Raw genomic sequence first — 19,231 nt, 5'->3', positions numbered from 1 at the left:
GTTTCGTGAGTTGAAATTGTGCTTTATATATTTTTTTTCCAGTGAGAAAATCATTTTTGAGTTATAACAAAACTATTTGGGGCCCCCTGGAACTGGTGGAGAAGCTGTACCCAGAAGCAGAGGAAATCGGAGCGAGTGTCCGGGACTTGCCTGGCCTGAAGTAAGTATGTTTGGTCATCCCCAGAGGTTCACGTGTGGCCTCTCCGTACTTAGTCTAAGGATTGCTTCTGTTTTCCCATCAGAAGTCCAGCTCACTCTATAACTCAGCCCATACTGGCTCCTTCATTAAGTTTTCCTAAGTCCCTTCATCGAGAATTAAGAATTCACCACTGAGAAGACCAGTAGGGAGGCTGAGCCTGGCAGATCTCTGTATGTTCAGGGCCAGCCTGGTCTATATAGAGAATTCCAGGCCAGCCAGGGCCACAGAGTGAGTCCCTGTCTCAAAAAAAAAAAAAAAAAAAATGTTGAAAACTTTTCTCAGGTAAGAAATTGTTTTTTTTTTTTGGAGGGGGTAGTTGAGACAAGGTTTCTCTGTGTAGCCCTGGCTGTCCTAGAACTCACTCTGTAGACCAGGCTGGCCTTGAACTCACAGAGCTCACCTGCCTCTGTGCACCCCCCCACCTCACCCTACCACACACCCTTGGAATTAAAGGCGTGTGCCATCACTACTGCTCGGCTTGATTTTTTTGAGACAGGGTTTCTCTGTGTAGCTCTGTTTTAGTACTCACTACGTAGCCCAGGCTGGCCTCGAACTCACAGAGCTCTGCCAGTCTCTGCTTCTGGAGTGTTGGGATTAAAGCATGTGCCACCATGTCTAGCTCCACCATTTTTTAACTTTTAACTTTTGATATTTGTGTGTGTGTGTGTGTGTGTGTGTGTGTGTGTACGTGTACTCACACATGAGCATATATGTATGATGTAGGTGTGTGGGAGTGAGGGCATGTGGGTGCCATGGTGGTCAGAGGACAACTCTCAGGGTCAGCCCTCTCCTTACACCGTGTGACCGGAGGCTGGAACTCAGGTCACCAGGCTTGCGTGACAAGCACCTTTGACCCCCTGCACCCTCTCCCCAGCCCTTAGTCCTTCTGAAGAAGATGACTTAGTTGTTTTGTTCCCCGCAAACATTTATGTCTATGTGTGCACATGTTCCAGTGTGTGTGTGTGTTTCTGTGTGCTTGCGTGAGCACACACAAAGGCACATGTGCCATGGTGTAGCTATGAAGGCCCATCCCGCTATGATATAACACCTCTTACAGAAGTGTAATATTCTAGAGAGCTCTTTCTTCCGAAGCATACGGTGGTACTTAATAACTTGAGGCTGGAGAGGCTGCTCAGTGGTTAAGAGCACCAGCTGCTCTTCCAAGGAACCTGTGTGTGTTTCTTAGCACCACACGGTATCTCTAGTCTCGGGGATCCTATACCCACTCTGGCCCCCACAGGCAGGCACTGCACCTACATGGTGCACAAACATACATTCAGGCAAACACATGTACATAAATAAAAATAAAATCTAAAAAACTCCCACAAAATCCCCCAAACCTTACCAGAGCAGGTTTTGCTGACCTCTTGAGATAAAATTGCTTACTCAAAAAACTAGCATAAGTCAGGCGGTGGTGGCCATGCCTTTAATCCCAGCACTAAGGAGGCAGAACCAGGCAGATCTCTGTGAGTTCGAGGCCAGCCTGGTCTACAGAGCGAGATCCAGGACAGGCTCCAAAGATACACAGAGAAACCCTGTCTCGAAAAACAAAACAAAAACAAACAAACAAACCAAACTAGCATAAGGGGCCGAAGAGATGGCTCAGCTCTTTGAGGGAACATGGGTTTGCTTTCTCAGCACCCACACGGTGGCTCCCAGCTGTTTATATCCCCATCAGGTTCCAGGGGATCCAGTGCCCTCTGCAGGCACTGCATGCATATAGATGCACACAAAACAACCATACACATAAAATAAAATTAGAAACCAGCATAAAGACCAAGGAGATTGCTCAATGGGTAACGTGCTTGGCCACACAGGCATGAAAACCTGAGTTTGGATCTTCAGAACCTGTGTGAAAACCAGGTGCCTTGGGTGAGGAGGCAGAGCCCAGAAACCCTCCCTGGGCAGCACAGTTTAGGTGCAGGGGAGACCATGTCCAAAAATAAAGTGGAGAAGTGATAAAGGCATCCCGAGACCAGCCTTTGGTTTCCACGTGTGCCCTCTTGGCGGAAAGAGCACAGGTGTGCCTTGCACACCCACACACATCAGCATCAAGGTGATAAAATGCCTCTTTTGGTCAAAGCGTGCTTCAGCAGATACAGCGTGCGGCATGGGTGGCCGTGACTTTAGCACTAAGGCTGATTTCTAACTCCTTGGTTCTTGTTTCTAGAACTCCCCTGGGCCGTGCTAGGGCGTGGCTCCGATTAGCCCTCATGCAAAAAAAAATGGCCGATTACCTGCGTTGCTTAATTATCCAGAGGGAGCTCCTGAGGTCAGTATCATTAAGTCATGTTCATTTTTTTTTTTAATTTAACTTATATCTTATTATCCAAAAAAGAAGTGAAGATCTATGAAATACCGTAAAACAAAAGGAGACCAAAATGAGAAGGCCAAGGATCCGGTAGGGACATAACACCAATGCGAAGCGAGCCTAGGACAAATACCACTAGCTTCTTATCCCACAACATGGGGTGTAGCTAGAGTTTTCCTGCCTGGCCCACAGTCAGGACAAATCTCTGTCACCCGCCAGTCCCACAGCTGCTCAGATCCAACCAAATAAACACAAACTTCTATTGGTTACAAACTGTATGGCCGTGGCAGGCTTCTTGCTAACTGTTCTTATAGCTTAAATTAATCCGTTTCCATAAATCTATACCTTGCCACGTGGCTCGTGGCTTACCGGCGTCTTCACATGCTGCTTGTTATGGTGGTGGTGGCTGGCAGTGTCTCTCTCCGCCTTCCTGTTCTCTTAATTCTCCTCTCTGTTAGTCCCACCTATACTTCCTGCCTGGCTACTGGCCAATCAGTGTTTTATTTATTGACCAGTCAGAGCAACACATTTGACATACAGACCATCCAACAGCACTTCCCCTTTTCTTTTCTTTTTTTTTTAAAAAAGGAAGGTTTTAACTTTTACACATCTCCAAAGCCAGCTTGGTGTATTTGGGAATTTGGGCGTAGCTTCTCTTACTACTTCCTGCTGAAGGGGGGCACTGTATCTTATGTGGACAGAAAGAAAATTTTAGGATTATGGAGTAGTCCGTGAGGGTATATCGTCTGAGCCAGTTGCCTTGAAACGGTTCTGGATGTTGGATCATCTGGGCCTTGGTGTCATTGGAGACCTTTCAGGGGGTCTTGGCTGGTCAAACCTGATGTATCTTAATCTGGAACAAATCCATAGCCTCTGGCTTTCTGTAGAAACAAAAGCAGAGCCTCCTTTCCAAAGCAACATATCCTTACATCCAAATTTTGAAGTCAAGATACCTTTAAAATATACATTTTGGCATAACTGAACAGCTTTTGCAATCAAATGTGTTTTTTTTTTCAGTTATGAATATCAAAGAGAACATAATCCAGATTCTCTGTGTGGTAGCCATCTTTACATGGCTTATTTTTACATTACCTTGAGCCTATTGCTTTAAACTGCAGCCTTCTAAGACTGAAAAGGCACTGTGGCTGCTGGCTCTGCCCACTTCAGCTTCCCAACATGGCAGTGGTACATTTTCCGCCAGTTCTGGGAGCCATCAACTCTCAGAAATAGTGGGTCTATGCTTCTTATAAAGCAGTGTGTAGCCCAGAAACCTCTTTTTGGTTTTGTACTAGCAAAGGCTAAATCCACCACGCAGCTTAATGTGCCACTTGCAGAGGCCTCATTCCCGCCATACAGCAAGTCAAGCACACATGCCAGGAACCTGCCCATAGTAGACAGTAGCTCAAATGCACAGGCTGCCTCTAACTTGAAAGAGACAACTAGGAACTGTGTTTAGCTCTGTTTTAGAATCTTTTTAGTCAGGTTTTAGGTGGAAACTCTTGCCAACATGTTGGGTGCATGTTGAGAGGAGAATTGAGAGAACAGGAAGGCAGAGGGAGACACTGCCAGCCCCCGCTGCCATGACAAACAGCATGTGAAGATCCTGGTAAGCCAGGAGCCACGTGGCAAGGTATAGATTTATGGAAATGGATTAATTTAAGATGTAAGGACTAGATAGCTAGCTAGAAGCCTGAGCCATTAGGCCAAACAGTTTAAATAATATAAGCGTCTGTGTGTTTATTTTATAAGTGGGCTGTCGGACTGCTGGGGCTTGTCGGGACCCGGAGAGAAAACTCTCCAGCTACAATGGGGTAACTTAAGCATGTTTCCAAGTTGATTCCCTTCCTCAGAATTGCAGTTTTGTGGACACAAATTTGCATTGGGATTTGGGAGTCTAATTGCACATTTCTTCTTTAGATTTTTAATGTCCAGATGAATGCTTCAGCTATATCATGAGTATTGTTGAAGTGAAGGTCAGATGTTGAAGGCAGCTTTCAGAGCAAGGCAATCAGTCTTTGAGGGGAGTGGGCCCAGGGCAGCTCTCGTCCTGATTCCCTTGGCTTGCCTCTGGGCTATTTGGGGAATACCATTCTGTGTCTAGGTTTTTTTGTTTTTGAGACAAGGTTTCTCAGTGTAGCCTTGGCTGTCCTGAAACTTGCTCTGTAGACCAGGCTGGCCTCAAACTCACAGAGATCCACCTGCCTCTGCCTCCGGAATGCTGGAATTAAAGGTTTGCGCCACCACCGCCCGGCCCCTGTGTTTGGTTTTATTCGTGACTCTGGCTTCACGTCTCAGTTTTTCCATTTGTTAAATGAAAATGGCCATAGTTGAAGCTCTGGGATTTCTCAGCACCAGTTAAAGCTGTAAATGATACACGTGTGAGTTGGTGGCACCAGAGCTTGCTTTTCCCAGTTATAAAAATCTGGTAACTTCATTGTTAGACTATTCTCTTTGCAACTACCTCTCTCTCTCATCAGGGTCCCATATAGCACAGTCTGATCATGAACTTGCTGTGTAATCAAGGATGACCTTGAGGTCTTGATCCTCTTTGCTCCAAGTACTAGGATTACAGGTGTGCACTACCATGCCTGGGGAGAAGTCTTGCTTGGACACTTTTTAGACTGTAGTTGTCCATGTGTCCTTAGTTGACAATTCTCTACCCATTAAGAATACTTAGAGGGCTAGAGAAATGGCTAAGTGATTAAGGGCACTTGTTGCTCTTCCAGAGGACCAGGGTTCTGTTTCCAGTACACACATGGCAGCTCACAACTATCTAATTCTGGGAGATCCAATGATTTCTTCTGGCCTTTGGGGGCACCAGGCACACACATGGTGCACATACATACATGCAAACAAAATGCTCATACATGCTGGGCGGTGGTGGCACACGCCTTTAATCCCAGCCCTTGGGAGGCAGAGGCAGGTGGATCTCTGTGAGTTCAAGGCCAGCCTGGTCTACAGAGCAAGTTCCAGGACAATCAGGGATACACAGAGAAACCCTGTCTTGAAAACTGCCCCTCTCCTGCCAAATGCTCAAACACATAAAATAAATCTGTTTGTTTGTGACAGGATATCACTATGTTGTAAATGGAGAATTTTTCTCCAGCTCCCGCCAGTCCCGGAGCCCACTTATAAAATAAACACACAGACTCTTACATTATTTAAACTGCTTGGCCATTAGTTCAGGCCTATCATTGTCTAGCTCTTACTCTTATATTTAGCCCATTTTTATTAATCTATACTTTGTCGTGTGGCTCATGGCTTACTGGTACCTTACATCTTCCTTGTCCTGGTGGTGGCTCTCTCTCTCCTTCCTGTTCCCTAACCTGGCTGGCTTGGAATTTGCTATGTAGACAAGGCTGTTCTCTAACTCATAGAGATCTGCCTGCCTCTACTTACTGAGTGCTGAGATTAAAGGCATGAGCTGCCACAGCCAGCTATTCCAAAGGTCTTAATAAATCTGGAGACTGAAATTTCAGCTCTAATTGCAAGTATCATAATCAAATCATTAGCAGCAGTTACTGAGTCCTGAGAATCCAGCATTCCAGGCCTCAGATTGCCTTTCTCTCCTGACTCTAAGACAAGGGTCCACAAGCTGGAGAGATGGCTCAGCAGTTAAGAGCACTGGCTTCCTCTTCTAGAAAACGTGGGTTCAGGTCCTAACATCCACAATGGCAGCTCACACTGTCTGTGATTCCAGTTCTAGGGGTCCTAATGCCTTCTCACAGCCTCTGTGGGCACTGTACTCATGTGGCATACATAGATACATGCCAGTAAAACACTCACACATATAAAATAATTGTAGACGAAACTCTAAATGGTCTTATTAAATAAGAAACGCAGAGTCAGCCGGGCGGTGGTGGCGCACGCCTTTAATCCCAGCACTCGGGAGGCAGAGGCAGGCGGATCTTTGTGAGTTCGAGGCCAGCCTGGGCTACCAAGTGAGTTCCAGGAAAGGCGCAAAGCTACACAGAGAAACCCTGTCTCGAAAAACCAAAAAAAAAAAAAAAAAAAAAAGAAACGCAGAGTCAAATACAGAGTTAAAAGCCCAAGAGATCAGAGCACTAGCGAAGAGCCAGGACTACCTTTAGCTTACCACTCACTGCTGCTTCCCCTGAGAGAGCTTCTTCCTGTGTGACTGTCTTTTTATTGCTTTCCTGTTCTGCTTTCTCATTGGCTCTAAACCCAACCGCATGACTTCCTTGTCGCTGCCTGTCTATACAGACCTCCTCGTCACTGTGGTTGGTACTGGGATTAAAGACTCAGGTCACCATGCTTGGCTGTGACTCTGCCTGCCATGTGATCAGATTAAGGGCATGTGCCACCACTGCCAGACTTCTGCTTAATGGCTCACTTTTACCTCTGATCTCCAGGCAACTTTATTTATTAACATACAAATAAAATCACATTTCAGCACAAATAAAATATCACCATAAAATAACCTTTTTAAAAAGCCATGGTCTAACTTCCTGCCCAAGCTGGCCTGGAACTTCCTGTGTGATTCAGGCTGACCTTGAACTCTTAGCAATCCCCGCCTCAGCCTCCTTAGTACTGGGGATTTGAGGCATAAGCTTTCATGCCCAGCATACCCCCTTTTCTTTTGATTTATCTTTGTTTTTCCTTCAAAACATCTTTCTCTTTTATTTCCTTTGGTCCTTTTAATTTTCTGTGGAGGCGGTGAGCCTTTTTACAAGTTAAGTGTTCCGAATGCACTTTAGAGGAACTTAGGTTGTTTCCGTGTCTACAAGGTGGAAGAAGGAAGGGTCGGGAGTCGAGGTGGTCAGGGTAAGCTTTAAGCATTAGGTTTGTGATGAAGGCCTCTGTTCTGATGTTCCCAGCGAGTTCTATGAGTACCATGCACTAATGATGGAGGAGGAAGGAGCCGTGATTGTTGGGCTGCTGGTCGGCCTGAACGTGATTGATGCCAATCTGTGTGTGAAGGGAGAGGACCTAGACTCCCAGGTGAGTGATAATCCAAATCAGTGTTCTCATTACACACAGTTCTTCCTGGATCTCAGTGGCTCGAAGATCTAACAGTGCTGCTAAACACTTAGTGAGCAAAATTCAGTTGCATATTGGGTTAGACAAACACCTGATAGAAACAGCTGAGTGGGCTGGAGAGATGGCTCAGTGGTTAAGAGCACCGACTGCTCTTCCAGAGGTCCTGAGTTCAATTCCCAACAACTACATGGTGGCTCACAACCATCTGTAATGAGATCTGGCGCCCTCTTCTGGTGTGCAGGTGTACATGCAGGCAGAGCATTCATACCTTAAAAAAACAAAAAACAAAACAAGACATAAATAATAACAATTAAAAAAGCCAAGCAGTAGTGGCGCACATCTTTAATCCCAGCACTTGGGAGGCAGAGGCAGGCGGATCTCTGGTCAGCCTGGTCTACAGAGTGAGTTCTAAGGTAGTCAGGGCTACACAGAGAACAGCTTAAGTATTAGTTAATTTTCTGTGGTTATGATGAAATATCATGCCCAAAGTGACTTCTAGAAAAAGAGTCTGTTGTAGCTTATGGTTGCAGAGGGCTAGAGTCCTTCATGGGTGGGGAAGACATGGCATGCCCTCAGGGACAGGAAGCCGGCTGATCAAGCAGAGGGGGAGAACAGGAAATGGGGTGTGGCTGTAAACCCTGAAAGCTTACCCATGGTCGCGTTTCTTTCAGTAAGGCTGTGCCACCCAAAGGCCCTATGACCTCCCCAAACAGTGACACCAGTTGGGGACCAAGTATTAAAATACATGGGCCTGTGAGGGACACTTGTCACTCACATCATCACAGAGGAGGGGAAGGGCTGATGTTGGTCTGCGAGGTTTCTGACTGGCTTGCTCCGTTGCTGTGGGCCTGTGGTGTGGAGGCGGCACTATGGCGGAAATGGTGACAAGATTGCAGAGCAGGGCTGGAGAGATGGCTCAGAGGTTAAGAGCATTGGCTGCTCTTCCAGAGGTCCTGAGTTCAAGTCCCAGCAACCACATGGTGGCTCACAACCATCTGTAATGAGATCTGGTGCCCTCTTCTGGCCTGCGGGTGTACATGCAGACAGAACATTGTACATAGTAAAAAATAAAAATAAAATTAAAAAAATAAAGAATGCAGAGTAACAGGCGGGGCCCAAGGCCAAGATGCGCTCCTCAGAGGCTTGTCCTCAGCAGCCGCTTGCTCCGGCCAGGCTCCACCTGCCGCAGTTCTGAGTGTCCCTGTAGTCTTCAGGTTTTAATTCAAAGAAGGGATAAGCCACTGTGCTAGGTCAGTGCTGTCAGGGTGTCAGCAACCCTGGAAACGCCCTCCCAGACACGCCCACAGCACGCTCCCCTGGCCTGTCATCTCTCAGGCCAGCGGGAATTGACAAGACCGCCATCACACCAGAGCTGCTGAGGAGGACTTCTTCTCTTTCATTAAGACTCGATTTGTTAATTTCAGGTTGGAGTGATTGATTTCTCAATGTATTTAAAAAATGAAGAAGAGACGGGGAACAAAGAAAGGTATGTTTTCCTCCGGATTTCCCAGTTTTAGGGTAGGTGCATGTGTGCGTGCGTGCGTGCGTGCGTGCGTGCGTGCGTTTGTTTGTTTGTTTGTTTTGTGTTTGTCTGTTTGGAGACAGGGTTTCTCTGTGTAGCCCTGGCTGTCCTGGAACTTACTCTGTAGACCAGGCTAGCCTCCAACTCAGAGATCTGCCCGCCCCTGCCTACCTGGTGCTGGGATTTAAGGCTTCCGCTACCCCACTCCCACCCCCGACCCGTACCCTGCACCCCCAGCTAGGGGGTGTAGATTTTCAGTAGCTATTTGCAAATGAACTTGTGCTGTCTGTTCACAGCGTGGTTTCTGCGCCTTCCTCCCTGGAGCCCTGGCTTGTATTTTTACTTCCTTTAAAATCTCTACAGGGCAGATAAGGAAGAGTCCTTCAAACGAGGTCGACTTTGGTCCACAGTAAGGAGTCTTGGTCAGATCCGTCCTTGTTGAGAGACACCCTAATGACTATAATTTGTGACAGTGGTGACTTATTATCGAGTTGGGTCTGTTTCCAGTGTATCAATGGTACATAAGCAAGTAATCCAGGTTCCTAGTGCCCGGTTTCCTGCTGTGTGACAGTCTGCTTTAAAAGCCAAGCCACATTTTATCGCTGATTTTGACGGCCATTTCCAGATGATTCAGATATATTTTACACTCTCCTCTCCTCCCACCACAGGAATGTTCAAATTGCAGCCATCTTAGACCAAAAGAATTACGTGGAGGAACTAAATAGACAACTCAAGTAAGTAAAGGGCTCCGAGCACCTCTCTGTCTACACTCAGGAGTAAGTAAAGGACCCGAGCACCGGTCTACACTCCGGAGTCTCATCTTCGGGGCAGCTTTGGTTCTGGCATAATCCGTTTTCCTTTCTGTTAGCATCTTTGCAGGTTGGCCTTCTAAGTGTTTTTGAGGGGTGCTCGTGGGGCTGGTTAGATGCACAGCAGAAATTAGTAATCCACAGAGAGCTGGGTGTGGTGTCACAACACCTGTAATAACCCCAGCACTTGGGAAGTAGCAGCAGCAGGAAGGAAGGTCATGAGTTCGAGGTTCTGCTAGTAAGTCAGTGTGAGGCCAGCCTGGGCTAAACAAGGTCATATCTTAAAATAGAACAACAATAACAACAAAAACCCAAAGCCGCCAGGCGGTGGTGGCACACACCTTTAGTCCCAGCACTCGGGAGGCAGAGCCAGGCGGATCTCTGTGAGTTCGAGGCCAGCCTGGGCTACAGAGCGAGATCCAGGACAGGCTCCGAAACTACACAGAGAAATCCTGTCTCGAAACCTGCCCCCTCCGCCCACCCGCCAAAACACACACACACACACACACACACACACACACACACACACACAAAAACTAAAACAAAAAGCCTCAAAGGCTGCTGATGTATCTCTCTTCACCTGCACAAGGCCTGGACTCAGTCAGCCCGGCACCAAGAGGAGCTGTCTAGAAACGTTGATTCTTTTGCTGGGGTCCTTATAGCTGTCTTAGCTCAGATCAAGTTAGCCAGGGTAATGAAATTGTCCCCATCTAGGGATCTGCTCTGGGTCATGGCTACAGGCCGATGAACGTGAGTCTGGGTCAGTGCGCTGTCCTTGCCGGCGTGCGCTTGTGGGATTCTGAATGAAGTTTTCTCTTTGCCAACTGCAGCAGCACAGTCAGCAGCCTCCATTCAAGAGTGGACTCGTTAGAAAAGTCCAACACGAAGCTCATCGAAGAGGTACCGTCCCCAGCCCAGCAGTGGATGGGGGCGTCTTTGGAGTCCTCGGTTGTTTGTGATCCTTTTCTATATAAGCATGAATGCTGTCAGCGTCCACCCCACAACACACACGTGAGCACACAGACACATACATACACAGACACAGACACACACACAGACACAGACACACACACAGACACAGACACACACACAGACACACACACACACACACACACACACTTTCATCACGGTGGGACGTTTGCAGTTGAAGGTTATATGTTCGACTCTGAGGTATTGTTTTTTGCTACAGTCCGTAACCAGAAGTCGGCCCCAGAGACAAAAGTCACACAGATTCCTAAACTCATAAGGTGTGAGTCCCGTTAGAGTGGGGACCGCCCGTGTGTAGGTCATGGAATGACTTCTAGTTGCCGTTGTCTGGCTAGTCAGAGGATTTCCCCTCACAAGCAGCGCTGCAGAACCCTGTTGCCTGCCTCCCCCACCTTCTCCTGTCTGTGTACAACCTCTCGGCCATGGCTTCCCACACTGTGAATGTGGCCATTGGGTGCCCCTTTGCAGAAGAGTCAGTTCATCCTTTAAAAATAAAAATAGATAAAATCCTGGGCTTGGGGAATTGGCTCAGTAGTTAAAGAGTATTTATGCTCTTAGAAAGGACCCAGGTTCGGTTCCCAACCCACACGATGGCTCACAACTAACTTCCGTTCCAGGCTCCACCCATACACTCATGCAGGGATACACTACAAATGAATAGGTCTTAAAAAAAAAAAAATCAGCTCTTCAATACTATCCATAGTTACTTTTTGAGATTATCATTTATATCTTTGAAATAGGGTCTCACTATGTAGACCAGGCTAGCCTCGAGTTCACAGAGATCCATCTGCCTCTGCCTCCTAAATTCTAGGATTAAGGTGTGGGCCATCACATTTGACTTTTTCTTCTTATCAAACCTATTTTCTGATGTATGCCAGAAGCCTGTTATTAGCACCATGACCCTATTTTTCCATGATAATTAAAATTCTTCTTTTAGAATTGTTCTGATTTATTTCCAAACCAGGGAGTCGTGATAAATTGAATACTTAACAAATAAGAATGCACCGGTAGCCAGGCGTGGTGGCGCATACCTTAACCCCGAATTTGGAGGCAGAAGCAGGGGGATCTGAGTTCAAGGCTAGCCCTGTCTACAGAGTGAATTCCAGGATAACCAAGGCTACACAGAGAAACCCTGTCTCGAAACCCACCCCCCCAAGAAAAGAATGCATCTGTGAGGCCAAACATGGTGGTGTACCCCTGTGATCCCAGCACATGGGAGGCAGGGTACGGAGTTCAAGCCAAGCCTCAGCTACATAATGAATTTGGGCAAGCCTGGCCTACACGAGACTCCGTCTCACAAAAAACCCAAAAGAACAATTAAGTATGCCATCTGTATATTGCTGGCTGGACTCCCACTTGGGACCATTCTGGAGCTGCTCATGACCCTGTCTCTCTCTTCTTGGCTTTCCATACACAATGAAGTTCGAGCTCTTTCCCCAGAGTGTTCAGAAATGTATGACCTGAAGGTGGCCTCTACTTTACTTGCCCAGGCTTCTTTTCATTCCGGGCCTCAGAGCCAAGCCACCTGGGTCCTGGTGTGGAGCTCTGATGCTGAGAGTTAACTGTATGAGTGGCCACAGTTCCTGGAACCCAGTCACCTGTCACATCCACTGCATGGGTGTCCTGTTGAGTCGCCATGAACATTTAACACATTTTCAAACAACACAACCCTTTTTCCACAAGGCTTTACAGTGTGCTTGTTTTAACATCTTATATTTTATGTGCACTGGTGTTTTGCATGTATGTATATCTGTGTGAGGGTGTTGGATCCCTGGGAACAGGAGTGACAGATGGTTGTGGGTGGCATGCCGTGTGGGTGCTGGGACCTGGACTAAGGTCCTCTGCAAGAGCAGGAAGCACTGTTTGTTGACTGCTGAGCCGTCTCTCCAGCCCAGTGTACATTTTTATGATGGCGCCCCCTGTAATGTGGGAGTCGCATCTTACTGGTGTTAGGGTTTGATCTCCTTTGGTTTGTAGCCACAGACCTAACCTGTGTAGCATGTCTACAGAAAGGTGCTCAGAATGGCTTTTTGTTTGTGCTTCACCCTGTGCAGTTAGCAATAGCGAAGAATAATATCATTAAGCTCCAAGAAGAAAACCATCAGTTACGTAGTGAAAACGAGTTGATCTTAATGAGAACGCGGCAGCATCTGGAGGTGAGCAGTGACCGCAGAGCTGACTGGGGGGGAGGGGTCCTGAGTCCTGTAGGCTAGGTGTGTGTGATGACAGCATGGTGTGACGATGTGACCTCTTCATCCTAGGTTACCAAAGTGGATGTGGAAACAGAGCTTCAGACATATAAGCATTCCCGGCAAGGTCTAGACGAAATGTACAATGATGCAAGGAGGCAGCTTCGAGACGAGTCACAGCTCCGACAGGTCGTTTACCTTGCAGTCACATTAGCAAAACCATGGGGGTCACTTCTCTCAAGCAGCACCCTTCAGATGCTCCAGCCTTAGCTTCCGGGACATAGAGCAGAACCTGACAGCCTTAATACACTGACTTTTTTTTTTTTTTTGCATTTATTTTGTATGTGTGCACACATGTCATGACACGTGTGGAGGTCAGAGGGTAACTTTCCAGAGTCAGTTTTCCTACCACATGGCTCTTCTACCACAGGTCATCAGGCCTGGTGGCAAACACCTTTATCCACTGTTCCAGTCCTCTGTCGCTGTGATAACGCACTGAAGTCCACATGGGGGAGGCTAGGGTTCATCACAGACCTTCATTGGAGAAGGCAGGGCAGGCCCAGAAGGCAGGAGCCTGAAGCTTGCCTGCTCCCTCAGGCTCCTGCTGGGCTAGCTTTATACAGCTTCAAGAACTGTACTGCCCACAGTGGGACCTTCTACATCAGTTATCAAGACATCCCCCCACAGAGACACCCACACACGATCCTAAGCTGTGTCTAATGCTGACTGATGCCCATGGAGCCGTGTTGCAGGCCCAATGTTCTTAAATTTTCTTAAGCTTTAAAAACACATCTCTTAGTCTTTTTAAAGCCTTCCAGTCTGTGGTTGTTGTGTGAATGCAGACCATCACAGAAACAATATTTAAGAGGACATAGTGAACTATGTAAATATTAGCAACCTCATATTGAAAATGTTAGCTTTCAGATCGTGGAACATACACAAAAATGCACACATGTAGCTTAATGAGTCATAATGCAGATACTTAGTCACTGCCCTGGCCAAGAAGAGGACACTTGCCTGCCTTTCCGTGCACTCTTCCTGTTTGTCTTTAACCTCAGCAAACGTCTTAGATTTTTTTTTGAGATAGTGTGCTGTAGGTGGACTTTTCTGTCCCGCCAGCCAGCTCCCAAATAACCACACAGAGACTTATTATTAATTACAAATGCCCAGCCAATAGCTTAGGCTTGTTACTAATTAGTTCTTACAACTTTAATTAGCCCATATCTCTTATTTACGCTCTACCACGTTGCAGTACCTTTTTTCAGCAGGGCATGTTCATCTCCTGCTTCCTCAACATCTGGCTGGCGACCTCCCCCTTCTTCATCCCCATACTTTTTTTTTTTTAAAGATTTATTTTATTTATTATGCATACAGTGTTCTGTCTGCATGTTTGCCTGCAGGCCAGAAGAGGGCACCAGATCTCATTACAGATGGTTGTGAGCCACCATGTGGTTGCTGGGAATTGAACTCAGGACCTCTGGAAGAGCAGCCAGTGCTCTTAACCTCTGCCCACACTCTTTTTTTTCTTTCTGCAAGTTCCACCTAACCTCTCCCTGTCTAGCTATTGGCCAAACTACCCCTTTATTAAACCAATGAGAGTAACAAATATTCAGTGTGCAAAAACATTGTTCCACAGCAGTGTGCTGCTTAGTTTTTGTTAACTTGACATGGACTTGAGTTACCTGGGAAGAGAATCTTAACTGAAAAAATACCTCCATCCGATTGACATGTAAACAAGTCTGTGGGACATTTTTTTGATTAATGATTAATATGTGAGGGTCCAACCCAGTGTGGGCAGTGCCATTTCAGGCAGGTAACCCTGGGCTGTAAAATAAGAAAGTAGTCTGAATAAGCCATAGGGAGCAAGCCAGTAAGCAGCATTTCTCTATGGCAGTGGTTCTCAACCTTGCTAATGCTGCAACTCTTCAATACAGTTCCTCATGTTGTGACCCCCACAACCATAAAATTATTTTCGTTGCTCCTTCATAACTGTTAGGAATTATAGTGTAAATATCTGTGTTTTCCGATGGTCTCTTGGTGGTCATGACCCACAAGTTGAGAACCACTGCCCTATGGTCTCTGCCTCCAGGTTCCTGTCTTCACTTGTGATAGACTGTAACCTGTAAGCCAAATAAACCCTTCCCTGCAGAGTTGCTTTGGTTTCATGTTTTATCACAGCAACAGAAAGCACATTGGGACAAACAAGATCTCACTATGTAACTCCGGCTAGCCTGGAACTCTGTGTAGACCAGCCTGGCTTCAAACTCAGAGATCCTCCTACCTCTGCCTCCTGAGGAGTCCTGGGATCAAAGGTATATACCAGCATGCCCAGACCTTCTTTTGAAGTAGAATCTCACTGTGTAGCCCAGGCTGGCTTTGAACTCAAAGCAATCCTCCTGCCTCATTCACTTCAGTGCTAGGACTGCACATGTGAACCACCACACCAGGCAGGTTGATTGTTCAATGATAGATTTAAGAGGAGCAGATGAGTGGGACATTGTTTGCAGTATTGTTAATGGTTGCACATCTGATTTTGATAACCTGTTCATGAAAGACATTGTGAAATTTCAGGATGTGGAGAATGAGCTGTCAGTACAAGTTGGCATGAAGCATGAGATTGAGCTTGCTATGAAATTGCTGGAGAAGGATATTCATGAGAAACAAGACACTCTCATAGGCCTTCGGCAACAGCTGGAAGAGGTCAAAGCAATCAACATCGAGATGTACCAAAAGCTGCAGGTACAGAGTGCTCTTCCATTCTTGGTATTGCTAGGAGTCCAGGCCCAGGCTTCCTGCGTGCTGGACAAATGCTATACCACTGGGCCATTGATTTCCACCCCAGTTTCATTCTTTGTCTTTTCATTTATTTATGTTTGTTTGTTTATTTATTTATTTAGTACACAGAAGAGGGCACCAGATCTCATTACAGATGGTTGTGAGCCATCATGTTGGTGCTGGGAATTGAACTCGGGACCTTTGGAAGAGCAGTCGGTGCTCTTAACCTCTGTGCCATCTCTCCAGCCCCTCTTTGTCTTTTTGAGACAGGGTTTCTCTGTGTAATCCTGGCCATCCTGGAACTCACTGTGTAGCCCAGGCTGGCTTCAGACTCACAGAGATCCACCTGCCTCTGCCTCCCAAGTGCTGGGATTAAAAGTGTGCACCACCATTTCTGGATCTTTTTTCTTTTGAGATGGTATATTTGTCTTCTCATGGTTGGGACAGGGTGCTTGCCTGGTTGAGGTAATTTAAAGAAGGAGTAATTTTGGCTTACAGTTTGAGGGACAGTCACTTAGGCTGGGGAGGGCAGCGGTGGGAGCAGCTTGCAGCCCTACCTACTGAAGCTGCTTGCTCACAGACAGGACGGGACGGGTAGCTAGGCTGTACACCTCCAGGCCCATCCCAGTGACTCCTTTCTTCCAGTGAGGCCCAGCCTCTAAAGTTTCCACAACCTCAGCCAGAGAATGGTGGCACACGCCTTTAACCCTAGAATTCAGGAGGCAGAGGCAGGCAAACCTCTGCCAGTTCAAGGCCAGCTTGGTCTACAGAACTAGTTCTAGAACAGCCAAGGCTACTCAAAGAAGCCCTGTCTTGAAAAACAAAAAGATTCCACGACCTCCTGAATTGGTACCCCCAATTGGGACCAAACGTTCAAACACTGAACCTGTGGAAGGTCATGTTCTCGTTCAAATCACAACACAGGGTCTCACCTCGACAGAGTTTGCAGTCCTGCTCGATTATCAGCAGACACTCAGGCCAAGGTGCAGATGCGGAGGTCGGACGAGAGTGTGTGGGAGCCGGTTCTCTCCTCCCACCCCGAGGCTTAAGGAGATAGACTCAAATCATCAGATGTGGTGGCAAGTGCCTGTACCTGCTCAGCCCTCTCACTGGCCCTGTATTTTTCCAACATAAGACTTGGCTTACTTGCAATTGTTACTGTAGGCAAAAACTAACTTGTACATGATTTCATCTACAAATTCACAGAAAATGACTCTAATGAGTCTTTGTTGACTCATCATGATAGCGATGCATCCTACCCACCTTCGAGCTGTATCTCCAGTCTCAAATCTGTTTTCTTTTCTCCCTTCTCCAATTGGCTTTTTTTTTTTTTTTTTGGGTTTTTTCGAGACAGGGTTTGTTTCTCTGTGTAGCTTTGCGCCTTTCCTGGAGCTCACTTGGTAGCCCAGGCTGGCCTCGAACTCACAGAGATCCGCCTGGCTCTGCCTCCCGAGTGCTGGGATTAAAGGCGTGCGCCACCAACACCCGGCCTCCAATTGGCTTTTCAATTTCAGCATTTTTGAAAAATATTTTAAGAAAGTTTTGCTTGCATATATGAATGTGTATCACATACAAACCTTGTGCCCTTGGAGGTCCAAAGAGGGCATGGGATCCTCTGGAACTCGAGTTGCAGATGGTTGTAAGCCACCACGTTGATGCTGGGAACCAAGCTGAAGCCCTCTGCCAAAGCAACAAGGGCTCTTAAAACAGAGCTATCTCTCCAGGCTCTAATTTTGTTTTTGTTTGAGATGGGATCTCACTGTGTAGCCCTGGCTAGTCTGGAACTCACTTTGTAGGCCATGCTGGCCATGAACTCACAGTGAACTGCCTGTTTTTGCTTCTAGAGTGCCAGGATTAAAGGCCTGTGCCACTGTGTCTGGCCCTCAGTAATCTTTTATTACATTTATTGTAATAAAACTTGTGGAGTAGGTTATCTTCTTTCATTGTGTGGATCCCAAGGGTCCAACTTAGGTTGTCCATATTGGCAGGAAACACCTTTACCCACTAAGTGATCTCTCATACCTCTCAAATGTTTTTGTTTTTGTTGTTTGTTTTTCAAGACAGGGTTTCGCTGTGTTGCCCTGGCTGTCCTGGAACTCACTCTGTAGGTCAGGCTGGCCTCGAACTCACAAAGATCCCTCTACCTCTTCCTCCCAAAAGTGCTGGAATTAAAGGCGTGCAGCACCACTGCTTGCCTCCTGTTATCTTTCAATAACATGGAAGTATGATCAAGTTGGTTTTTTGTTGTATTTTTTTAAGATTTATTTATTTATTTACTTTCTTACTTATTATGTATACAGTGTTCCATCTGCATGTCTGCCTGCAGGCCAGAAGAGGGCACCAGATCTCATTATAGATGGTTGTGAGCCACCATGTGGGTGCTGGGAATTGAACTCAGAACCTTTGGAAGAGCAGTCAGTGCTCTTCACCGCTGAGCCATCTCTCCAGCCCTTATTGTTGTATTTTAAAAAGCATTACTATTATTGAATGTGTGTGCGCCTTGGCTCATCTATGGAAGTCAGAGGACACTTTCAGGAGTAGGCTCTCCTACCATGTGGGCTTGAGTGGAACTCTGCTGGCCAGGTAGTCTGTCTTCTCACTGAGCCCTTCTCTGGTGCATCCTGTATCTTCTTACTATTTGGTTATTTTTGAGGGCCGGATGCCCAGGCTGGCCTTGGTGGCCCTATGTAGTGAGGCTGACATTGAACCTATAATCCTACCTACCTCTGAGTGTTAGGATTCCAGGCATATACCACTATACTGGGCCTAATGTTTGAGTTTCAAAATCAAAACCACCATAAATGTGTTTTTATAAATAGGGCTCTGAAGACAGCTTGAAAGAAAAGAATGAAATAATTGCCCGACTAGAAGAAAAGACCAATAAAATCACCACGGCCATGAGGCAGCTGGAGCAAAGGTATGATAGTCCTGAGTTCTCCTCCTTCCCCATTCCCTTCCTCACCCCTGACATCTGCCACAGAAGGCTGTCAGGAGACCTCACCTAGGCCCTGTGTCTAAGCTGAGCCAGATTTTGTGCTTTTTTTGGTTGTTGCATGGAATCAAGTTGCTTTATTAGGGTGATGATTCATTTCAAGTTGCTCTGTTGGAGATAACTTTAAAGGCACAATATCTGTGACATAAAACTAAACAAAGACCTGGAAAAAAGAAATGGCCAGGCTCTGTGGGACTGTCCATTCTTCACCATTGGCCACCTCCTATCTGAAAACAGCATGAGTAGACAGTGTAGTTGCTCTGAGCTATGGCCCTCAGCCTACCCCAGGCCAGGGTTTTCTGTCAATGGAGCTCTTCGATCCTGGCATTTCATTTTACTGTTGGAAAATGTAATGTATCCATTGCCCTGTCATGTGGAGTCAACATGTCTACCATTGCTTTCTTTGGATCTACTTAGGAAAAACATAACTATTGATGCTTTACTGA

General features: G+C 46.6%; 1 protein-coding gene across 7 annotated transcripts in view; it reads left to right on the top strand.

The window, feature by feature from the left end:
• Rufy2 (RUN and FYVE domain containing 2) overlaps positions 1-19,231 on the top strand; it is a 37,816-nt gene that overhangs the window by 7,705 nt on the left and 10,880 nt on the right. For all 7 annotated transcript variants that reach the window (XR_006066881.2, XR_006066880.2, XM_006972733.4 and 4 more), the window contains exons 3-12: positions 43-160; positions 2,370-2,471; positions 7,349-7,472; positions 8,936-8,997; positions 9,702-9,767; positions 10,673-10,742; positions 12,884-12,985; positions 13,091-13,207; positions 15,590-15,757; positions 18,613-18,710. Coding sequence is in view for 5 of the 7 variants with exons in the window: in XM_006972733.4 (XP_006972795.1) it covers positions 43-160; positions 2,370-2,471; positions 7,349-7,472; positions 8,936-8,997; positions 9,702-9,767; positions 10,673-10,742; positions 12,884-12,985; positions 13,091-13,207; positions 15,590-15,757; positions 18,613-18,710 (1,027 nt within the window). In the remaining 2 variants the exon portion in view is untranslated. The remainder of the gene's footprint in view (positions 1-42; positions 161-2,369; positions 2,472-7,348; positions 7,473-8,935; positions 8,998-9,701; positions 9,768-10,672; positions 10,743-12,883; positions 12,986-13,090; positions 13,208-15,589; positions 15,758-18,612; positions 18,711-19,231) is intronic.

Source organism: Peromyscus maniculatus, chromosome 21 (assembly GCF_049852395.1).
Source record: "Peromyscus maniculatus bairdii isolate BWxNUB_F1_BW_parent chromosome 21, HU_Pman_BW_mat_3.1, whole genome shotgun sequence".
NCBI lineage: Eukaryota > Metazoa > Chordata > Mammalia > Rodentia > Cricetidae > Peromyscus > Peromyscus maniculatus.
This window is presented reverse-complemented; position numbering and strand designations above follow the sequence as displayed.